The sequence below is a fragment of the Neolamprologus brichardi genome, chromosome 16, assembly GCF_056152115.1.
Source record: "Neolamprologus brichardi isolate AB-2024 chromosome 16, ASM5615211v1, whole genome shotgun sequence".
NCBI lineage: Eukaryota > Metazoa > Chordata > Actinopteri > Cichliformes > Cichlidae > Neolamprologus > Neolamprologus brichardi.
Genome location: NC_142119.1, coordinates 14,577,675 through 14,588,020, shown reverse-complemented (window position 1 = coordinate 14,588,020; position 10,346 = coordinate 14,577,675). Strand labels below are relative to the sequence as shown.

The following is a 10,346-nucleotide window of genomic DNA, read 5'->3' as shown; positions in this document are numbered from 1 at the left end:
TAGGAAACGTAGACGGGGTTATTGTAGTGAATTCTTTGGGTAATATATTGGCAACCTTCTAGAAGCTCATCTGAAGGTTATTATTTTTTATAACCTCTAAGGAGCGTTACCTAAAGTTAATATTTAAATTTAAATATATATACATAGTTTAAAAAAAACTGGTATATGGTTTCACAAACAATAGAATTCCGGAATGTCCATCTAAAAAAGAGACTAAACTTTTTATCATTGTATGAATGCACAAAGCATTGTATAATTTAATTATTGCCTTTATTTTCGACAAAGATTTAAATCCTTTTTTGAAAATAGAAAAATATGGCAGTCATTGATAATATTAACCCGAGGCTTTTAGCTTTTAGTCAAATTTTAATGTTTTAATGGCGACAAAAGTTGCTCAATAACTAGCAGATAATCATAATAATCGAGGCACAGACACCAACACATTTCCTGAATGGAGTTTCGGTGATTAACCGCGTGGTTTTCTGTTACAGCCTCCGGGCTGCAGGGGGCGCCGGAGAAATCCTGGGAAATATCTCGGAAGTCAATACCACGTGAAGGATGTTTGACTTGTTTTCACCGGTGCACTGCTGTGCAGGCACACAAATGTGTCGGTCTGTTTTTATTTAAGACATTGTGGGAAACGTGGAGGTGTTTTATTGTGATGTTATGCGATAACTTGCCGTCACTATGCCAGCAACAAACAGAAAAGCGCAGAAGAAGGGGAGGGACACCGCCGTAAGTGTTGTTTCACTATTCACAGTACTTAACAGTATTATGTGTAAACACACCACTGTTTACTTTAGCTCTACTATATTATGAAGTACACGATGTCAATTATATTGTTGTGCTGATGGTTGAACCACAATATTGCGGTTGTATTCAAAAATATTAGATGTGTAAGAAGATATTAAAAATGAGCTCAGTCTCTGCCTATTACAGCACTACATGCCAGATGGTTACTAGTACATATGTAATAGAATAAGATGTATCACAGTACAGCTCTGTGTGTTTCTTGAACCCTAGACTAGCTTTGCATGATTCACAGTTAAAAATAAGCCATATTTACCTTAAACTTTAGGGACTTCTCATGCATGCGCTAACCTCATTATTTGAATCTGTGGCCGTGTTTAATTTGAGAATCCACCCCTGTAACAGTAGTCTCATTGCACATGTGCATACTTTAAAATGATGATATGAGTATATGCAACATTTGTATGTATATGTGACATCCTTCTACGGAAGGATAAGAAAGAAGATCATTAAAGGTCTTCAAAAGTCTTGCACTGTGTTTTGGGAGATTTATTTCTGCTGGTTCTTTGTTGTTCCTTAAATCAGGTACAGGGAACCAATGACAGCAGTGTGGTGAGCAAAGTGTCTGCTGCAGCACAGGGCTACTTCAAAGATGCCTTCCTTCAACACTTTGTGTGCAAAGTGGCCAGGAGAGCGCCGCTTATCAACAGGTCAGATATTGTTTTTTCTTCTTTCATGCATCTCGGATGTATGTGGTGATGGTTTACTCTATAAACAACATTTATACAGTAAGCAGCAGCAATAGAATTACTCTCATGTGCAGGGGAGGTGATGCACACCACATGTATGTATGTAGCTGGCAGGGGGTACTGGGTAAAAATGTCTTGTGTAAATTAAAGTTTCTTTGGATGTTTCAGGGGCTATTATGTGCGCTGGAAAGCTGTGGACCGCTGTGTGAGGAAATTCCTTCAGATTACAGAAAAATGCCCTGAAAGACAGGTAAGCTGTCAGCGTATCGTCCAATCAGTCTTTCTGGAAGCAGGTCACTTAGCAGCCATCACGTAATACCTCTTGGCACTTATTAGAGCAGTTATTTTAAATCATTATCCAGAGTAGTGGTCATTTCACTGATCAAAGGAAAACAAAAAGTGTCTATAGAATCTGAGTCAAATATAATTTAAAAATGCTCAACGTTCACTGACTTAATGTTTAAAAAGCCTTTTCTCTTTAAGGCTACCATCATCTTCCATGTTACCAAATGTTCCCATCTTTTGTATAGGTTTCCATTCTGATTGGTGTCTTTATTTTTCAACCTCACTTCCCTGGTTTAGATCTTGTCTTTGGGTGCGGGCTTCGACTCTTTGTATTTCCGCCTACGTGGAGATGGAGCTCTGAGCGGAGCTGTTGTGTTTGAGGTAGATTTTCCTGATGTCTCTCAGCGCAAGGCTGCCCTCATCACTTCTAATATAACACTAAGGGGGATGATAGACTCCCAGTCACCGTCACTTACAGGTTTGTCTTTTTTTTCCTGTTAGTGGTTTAAAAAAATTATTTGTCAGGTAAAAGATGTAAGAGGTTAGTATGGCTGCTTGTGTTTCTTCAGGACCTGTTTATGTGTCCAGCAGTCAGTACCGTCTGTTAGGAGTGGATGTTAGAGAGGAGTCCAAGGTGGAAGAGGCTCTGCGTGTAGCTGGGCTGGACTGGGCTGCCCCTACCCTGATTCTTTCTGAAGTGGTGCTCACCTACATGGAAACACAATGGTGCAGTAATGTATAAAATGTGAACTAGAGATGAATTTGCATACACTTGGGTGTGTAACGCTAGTTAGATGATGGCTGAAAACTGAGAATTTATGATCAAAGCAAATCACATTTAAAGCCGTTGGATGTTGTGTGTCTTTCAGGTCTGATGCCATCATTGGTTGGGCAGCAAAGCTCCTGCCACAGTCTCTCTTTGTTATGTATGAGCAGATCCATCCGCACGATCCCTTCGGTCAGATCATGCAGGAGCATTTCCAGAAACTCAATTCAACTCTGCATGCACTTCGACAATACCCAGACACCGCCGCACAAAGGCACCGCTTCCTGGACAAGGTCAGTACACAAGCTATACACAAGACACTTCCTGTATCTTTTCATTTCTTTGAACAAGCACAATGTAACATACCTCAGGCCCAAGTACCAATTGAATAAAAAAAACAAAACAGTTGAGACATATTCAAAACGTCCCTGTTCCTCCTGTGAAGGTTAATCCCATGAATACACATCATGAAGTTTAAATGTGTCCAGTCCTGCTCGGTTAAATATATGGCATCTTTGTCTCCAGGGTTGGGAGGAGTGTGTGTGCCTGGATATGAATAATTTCCTCTTCGGGCTGGTCCCTGAGGAGGAGAGATGCAGATTTGAGAGCCTGGAGCCTTTTGATGAATATGAGGTCAGCTGGGTCTCAGCGTTGCATCTTCTATAAAAGTGTGCACTACTGATCAGAAGAGCTCACTTGAATTGGTTTGGCTGACACATTTTGTCATTTATCACTAAACCGCTGCTGAAAGTTTATTTATTGTTGTGACCTTTAGAAAACCTCTTTTCCAATTAATGTTAGTACAGCTGAAAACCACAGTGCTTATTCAAGAAGCGATCTGTGTTTGTAGTTGAGTGTCAGCCTCTGTGGGGAGGAGTGCACACAATGAAGATGTTAGGATTATTTGACTCTACAGTTTCCAACTATGAGGGGAGAGTGTGTCTAGTCTAGCCCACTCTCTGTGGTTTTTGGGGAACCTTATGGACGGCATGCTGGAGCAATGGTACATTCTTTCACCTCAACATAAAATGCTATGGTTTTGAACCGGGCACTTTCACACTGGCTTCACTCTGCAGTCCTGAAAGCTACACCCATCTTTTATTTTGTCTCTCACGTACCACTTACTTTTTACCTTCATCATTTGTAATATAAGTATCTTTGAACCTGCTATTAAACAAAGAGTAAAACAGTCAACACGGTAGCTAACATCAAAATCATTCAATGATTGTAGAAGAAGAGCTTTATGGAAAAGTTACAAATGAACTTTATAAAATTTGGTGTTAGTTCAAATAAAGAAGATATAAAACATCATTTTATTTTTTGGCACAACACCGGAACGACTGCAGGTGTCCATAAGTTGCAGTTGCGGTACTTCAGTATCTAGCTAACATCATAAAGGGAATAATAATTTTTAAGGGGCTCCTCACCTGTCTGCTCTCAGGAATGGCACCAGAAATGTTCCCATTACTTCATCCTTACTGCATCTCGAGGGTCTTTGATGGCACAGGCTTTACTCCCTCGAGCTCCAGGTAGCTTTCACTTTCCACTCCTCGACTTGACACTAACAAGCATTTGAAATGGGACGTTCTGCATGCATGTTGAAGTTGTGTTGTTGCTTTAGAATCTCCTGTTGGCCCTTCTTGGAGCACAACAGCCCTGAGTGTTCGGACCACACCGGTATGTGTGGAGGGGCTGGGGATGGCTTCTGCGTCAGTGAGGCCAGGGTGGGTCCTGCTAACAGGAGGCTCCAGCAGAGGAGGCAGGAGAGCAGCGATCAGACTCCTGCTCAGAGAACAGGAAGGCTGGAGGTCCGTCAGTGTGGAGCCATCAGCAGATGTTGGTGAGGGTTTTTTTTTTCTTTGGAGGGAGGGGCAGCCGGTCTTGATTTGGCCAGGAAAAGTTAGTAATTTTCCCTTCACTTATCCCAGGTGTGCGACTCTACCACACAGTTACCCCTATACCTGGAGTGGGTGCTGTGGTATTTGGAGGTCGCTCCTCTCCACTCAACCCGGTCAGAAGCCTTTTCAAAATGACCTTTAGCCTCTGTGGTGCACCTGGTGCTCTGGAGTCAGGGGGCCAAGATGCACCGAAGCTTTGTATGGAGGAGATGATGTGTACCGGCAGTCCACCACCGCCAAGATGGAGGCACTCTGCTACCCTAACCAGACACAGAGGTGAGGGAAAACAGAATGTCTTGTAGGATCATTTTGCCTTACACTCTTTTTTTTTCTCTTCCTGTTTGTAGCTTTTTCTTTCTTTTCTCTCTTTTCATTCCATTTGTTCTTTTGCTTTATGCTTTTCTCACATCTTTGCTTTGCCTTCTCTCTGCCAGTCTTTTATCCCATCCCTGCTTTTTCGTTACACACCGAATCTCTGTCACATCTCTGCAGGCAGAGAGTTTGTGTTTGTGTTTGGTGGAAAGAACCAATCAGGGGCCGTTTTGGGTGACGGATACTTCCTGAGTGTCGACCAGCAGCACTGGACTGAGGTTTGCTTGTTGTTACAATTTTAAACCCAGATTCTTAATGTTGCACGCACAAGTTTATTATCACATCACACAGGGCCCGTATGCATATAAACCTCCACATATTAGATATGTAAGGTATATTTTGAAGGAGTCATTTAGTAGATTTCAAGAATACAAGTATGGAGCAGGAACATAACGTGCATATGACTCATACATGACCACTGGGTGTCATTTATAGATCCCAGTAGAGGGCGTAGCACCAGAGGCTCGTCATTCTCACTCTGCATGCTCATATAAAGGTGGTGGTGTGGTGTTTGGAGGGCTGAGCAGAGCAGGAGTGCCCCTGAATGACACGGTAATCCTGACACCAACTGAAAGAGGTTTCTGCTGGGAGAGAATAGATGTGCAGCCCCCTCCTGTACCCAGGTCTGTTGTGCCTCAGACACCATAACCAAACTCCAAGTTTCTGCTAAGAAACTCTTTGATGAGATTTCCATTGTGTGCTTCGTTTTAGATACTCTCACTGTGCCCATGTGAGTGGTGAGAAGCTGGTTGTGGTAGGTGGAGTCTGGCTGCATTCAGACGGCGTGCCAGGCGTTGTTGTGATCAACATCACCACGTGCAGCAGTATGGAGTACAGTCTGGACACGGTTAGTGATCATTTATTGCACTTACAGTTATTCTAAAGGAAATCTAGCACCAACCAATGTTCTTCATTGACCTCAGGCCTTAAAACCTCCAGGTTTGTTGCTTAAAAACTAGCACTGTTCCACTTCTGTGAGGAAAAGGAGAACTGAATTTATCCGATGTTAACTACTAATGTATGTCCTGTCATGTGTAGACCTCAGTGCCCTGGCCTCTGATGCTCCACTCATTTTGCTCTGAGATGACGGACTCAGAAGATCCAGAGCTGCTCTTGATAGGTGGAGGAGGCAACTGTTTCTCTTTTGGGACACACTGGAACCCTCAGCCTGTCACTGTGGACCTCAAACTCATGCTGGGCTGAATCAGCCATGAGTATTTCCAAAATAAAGTACCAAAGGGTGAACTTATGTCAAGTCTGTTGAAGGGTCCAGACAAGTGCCTGCTTCCTATTGTAATTTTCATAATTATGTAAGAAAACCTCTCATATTGACCGAGCAGCAACCTCCAGGGTGCCGAAGCAGAAGTGCCCAAAACTGTAGTTCCTCTAGTGGCCACTCGAGGCAGAGACTCCCATATTATAATGTTCAACTTTACAGCAGAAATAAACATTTCTACAACCTGTTCCAGAGATATGTTTTGTCTTTATAACTTATTTCTTCCTTTAACTATACAGACCCCTTATATAATTTAAGGGGTTTCAAGGCTGTGGCTGTGACTGACTTGCCCATAGCTGCTAGCTGTCAACAAGGTGTCAGCCCAACTAATTCCAGTCTTTGCCTTGAGAAGCCTTTTCAGTGCACTTATACTTGAAAGTGGACTTATGTCAAGTCTTTATCCTGTCTTCCTTCTCTCACCCCAACCGGTCACAGCAGATGGCCCCGCCCCTCCCTGAGCCTGGTTCTGCCGGAGGTTTCTTCCTGTTAAAAGGGAGTTTTTCCTTCCCACTGTCGCCAAAGTGCTTGCTCATAGGGGGTCATATAATTGTTGGGTTTTTCTCTGTATCTATTATTGTACGATCTACTGTGCAATATAAAGTGCTTTGAGGCGACAGTTGTTGTGATTTGGCACTGTATAAATAAATTTGAATTGAAATATAATATGACTTTAACAGCCTGCTAGAAGTCTGTGCTTCTGGTGAGTAAAATATTTTGAAGTATTTTTTATTTTTTATATATTGCTGAAATTAGCATGTTGCAACAGTTTGATAGATTGTTATGAAGTGATGATCTCCTACTGGGCAGACTCGAGGCTAGCTCTATACTCCGCCTAATGGTACAAACCTCTCGTGACACAGAAGTCCAGCCGAAATTTGAATTTGAAAACTTGAATGGACGGGTGGGTTTTTAAACTATAACTTTCACCACGAGGTGGCAGCATTTCGTCAGTGGATGCTTGAAATGTTTTTAGATGTTTCCTGTTTTTTGTTTGTTTGTTTGTTTTTTGTCTATCATTTTAAATAAACGGTGTTGTTAAATAACGGTTGGAGAGATTTGCCGTGACAGCGTGTCCCACCTGTCGCAGGGCGAGAGGCAGGTTATACTTGGACAGGCCACCAGTCTGTCAGAGGGTTAACTCACAGAGACACAGAAAGCTGAGACTCAAACCCAAGACCTTCTTGCTGTGAGGTAACCGTGTTAACCACCGTTGTGCAGTTAGGAGGGAAGGTGCTGGCTTGTTTTTTTTTCTTTAGTGAATAAACTTTAGTTATGTGCTAAAATGGTTCAAAACATGCATGGAAATAATCCGCAGAAAGATTATTGTGCTTACTTGCAGGTTTTATTTTTGAGACCTTAGTTCAAAATCGCAAACATGGTTGATGAAGGTTCTAATTAAATCTTTAACTCATAATGCCCAGACAGTCTTCTTGATATTTTTGGATGGAGTTTAAATTATTCAGTGAAGCGCCTAAAAGACTGGACAGCAGGACTGGCAGCACCCCAATCCCCAGGCTTTCGGTATTCTCCCTTCTCCAAGAAGTACTGACGTCCACGGTAGTTGGAGTGCTCGTAGAAAACCCACCAACCATCGTAGACCTTACAGGAGTTGACCTCCCTCCAGCGGAACTTTTCCAGAAGTGAGGGGCAGTCCTCTGTGGCCTCCAGGGCCTGGCCGCCAAAGTCGGCCTTGTCATAAAGCTGCATCTTGTACTGGGTCCCACTGGTCTGGAAAGTGAGGGAGGGAGGTGAAGATGGAGGTTAGTGCAGGGAAAAGAAAAGGGAAAGGATACAATGAGATTAGAATTGCATCTAATTGGAAAATTCGTACACTACATGTACACCTAATTTTGTCAGATACAGTGTGGCAGTTTAGAGAAAAGCTAATCCAAATTATTGATTACTTTTAAAATTGTAGTTCATTAGTTTCATTTGTCTTTGCTTGTGTTTAATGATGCTGTCACCTCTCAGCCGGTCACAGCACCTAAGCCTGAGGTCTCTTTCTATTGGAAGCACGTTTCTTTTCCCCACAGTCGCCACGTGCTGCTCATAGTGGGATCATCTGACTCTTGGGGTTCACTTTAATATAAAGTTTATTTATTGTCTTGCTAGCTGCAAGTAAAATAACAAACAAGTATCTGAGTGTATAATTTGCCTCTCGATGATCATGGTAAACTAGTCTGTTGAAGGACTGTACTCAGTATATTTGCCATAATCAGTGAGATACCTTACATTAATCAATCCTTCATTGTTTGCAGTGTGTGTTTGCTCACTGTTTTGTGCCTTTATAAATAGAACCAAACTGTACACACGCATCTACTAACTGCATTGATTTAAAGAGGCTGCAGGCTGTGGGTCAGCTGGACCAAAGCCTGCTCATACAAAGAGACTGATGTCACGCTGGTCTCCATCGACACAGCACTGCAGTAGCATGAACATGACTGGATGTCATCTCACATACTAAATGCTTTTTTGGGATGCCCTGAGCCCTCTGTGCCTTCAGTCTTTTAAGATATTCTAAAATTCGACTCCACACCTGCGGAGAACATTGTGAAGACTTCAGCTCTTTGTCATTGAGCGTGCAGTCTGTGCTCACAGTGCACAGTCAATAACAAATGACAGACAGGGTAAAAAAATGTGCACCTGCAGCAGAGCAGCATGCAGGCAACACCTGACTTACAAAGTGGATCATCTTGCAGGAACTGAGGTGGTCGTTCAGTCCCATCCAGCGCTGATACTCTGGGTACTCCCCCCTGCTCAAGACATACTGGTAGCCCATGTAGTTTGGTCTCTCGTACACCACCCAGGCTCCACTCTCCACCCGGATGGAGTTACAGCGGCTCAGGTAGGTGTGAAAATCTGAGCAGTCACTGTCGCACTCATAGCGACGGCCCTGGAAGTTCTTGTCCTCGTAGAAGACAATCTGAGGGGGGAACGCATAACAGTCTCAGTGCTCGTCCACCTTTCACATTTGCTCTGTTAGGCAGTCTAAAGCCTGGTCCCTGTCTGAAAGCTCAGACATTTTAAAGCAAAGCCACTGTTAACAGCAGCTCAAACAAGCAGCGAGGCTTTAATTTACAACAGAGTATAAGGAAACAACATCTGCAGCAAACCTCTGTACTCTCCCACATGCACTTTTGAACCCGCATATTAAAACTAAACTCTTTGCATTGACTCACCCTGCCCATCTTGGATATATTGTGTGGGATAGCCTTGGTGATGATGAGTGATGGTGATGCTTCCCCCTGAGGTCTTGATGTTGCACTGGCCTTTGAGCAAGTGCCTTTTATATGCCTGCTTTCCCACATTTATAAACAGCAACAGTGGAGGCAAAAGGGGAACAATCGCTTTGTCATGAAAATGAGATCCAAAAATTGAGTCAGTGATTCTAGTGCTATTCAGATTTTCCAGAAAAGCGAGGAAGGATTACGGCATAATGGTCAGGCGTGGGTAAGCGTCCATTGACCCCACTACTCTACTGACTGGGTCCAGTGCCCACCGTTACACATGCCAGCTCCACCAGCTTGCTCCCACCTGGCAAGGACCTGCCAACTCATGACTTATTTCTTTTTTGGATGGATCCACATAAAGCAGTGGTGAAAGTATTCACATCTATTAAGTAAAAATGGGAATCACAAACGGAGTGACCTCACGTCAAAATTTCAGTCTGAAAGTGCTGAAATAACAAAAATAAGGAGAAAAAGTGAGTGGTGTTGTAGATGTGCGTATGAAACAAGTACTTAATGTACAATGTAGCGCTGGTTATAATATGCATGTGACTTTTAATGAAATGTTTACAATTATACACTTTTGCTCTTGATGCTACTTATTTTCTTTAACCTTACTCATAATATGTGATTTACTTTTGCAGTATTGTGTTTCTTATGCATCCTATTTTCTAGGATTTTTTAATCAATCCAATAATTTGGACTAAAGTGGATTTGTAAACAATTTAAAAGGTTGGGGTGCCGCATAAATATGAACCCATTTTTTTATTTATAATAGAACAGAGAAAACATAACAAATGTTTAAACTGATCTCATTTGGAGTTTGATAGATGAGGGCAATAAAAGGCTTTAAAAGTAAGAAAAACTGTCATGAGCTCAGGAACACTTGCAGAAATCACTGTCTGTGAACACAGTTCACTGCGCCAAATACAGGTCAAAGAAGTCATACGTGAAAAAATGATCCTGAAACAACACCATCGTCTCTGGGCCAAAGCTCCTTTCAAACGGACCCAGGCAAAGTGC

General features: G+C 42.5%; 2 protein-coding genes across 2 annotated transcripts; one reads left to right on the top strand and one right to left on the bottom strand.

Moving 5' to 3' along the window:
• The first annotated feature begins 556 nt into the window (after nt 1-556).
• Nucleotides 557-6,290, top strand: lcmt2 (leucine carboxyl methyltransferase 2). The gene is made up of 14 exons (XM_006805833.3): nt 557-735; nt 1,336-1,460; nt 1,668-1,749; nt 2,082-2,262; nt 2,354-2,510; nt 2,654-2,843; nt 3,076-3,183; nt 3,992-4,079; nt 4,172-4,390; nt 4,479-4,724; nt 4,941-5,038; nt 5,256-5,443; nt 5,532-5,667; nt 5,859-6,290. Exons 1-14 carry the CDS (start codon nt 688-690, stop codon nt 6,021-6,023), a joined length of 2,031 nt encoding a protein of 676 aa, XP_006805896.1. The 5' UTR covers nt 557-687; the 3' UTR covers nt 6,024-6,290.
• A 1,126-nt stretch (nt 6,291-7,416) lies between these two features.
• On the bottom strand, nt 7,417-9,404 carry crygs2 (crystallin, gamma S2). The gene is made up of 3 exons (XM_006805832.3): nt 9,276-9,404; nt 8,777-9,019; nt 7,417-7,824 (listed from the first exon to the last, which is right to left on the bottom strand). Exons 1-3 carry the CDS (start codon nt 9,402-9,404, stop codon nt 7,552-7,554), a joined length of 645 nt encoding a protein of 214 aa, XP_006805895.3. The 3' UTR covers nt 7,417-7,551.
• Between the last annotated feature and the right edge of the window lie 942 nt (nt 9,405-10,346).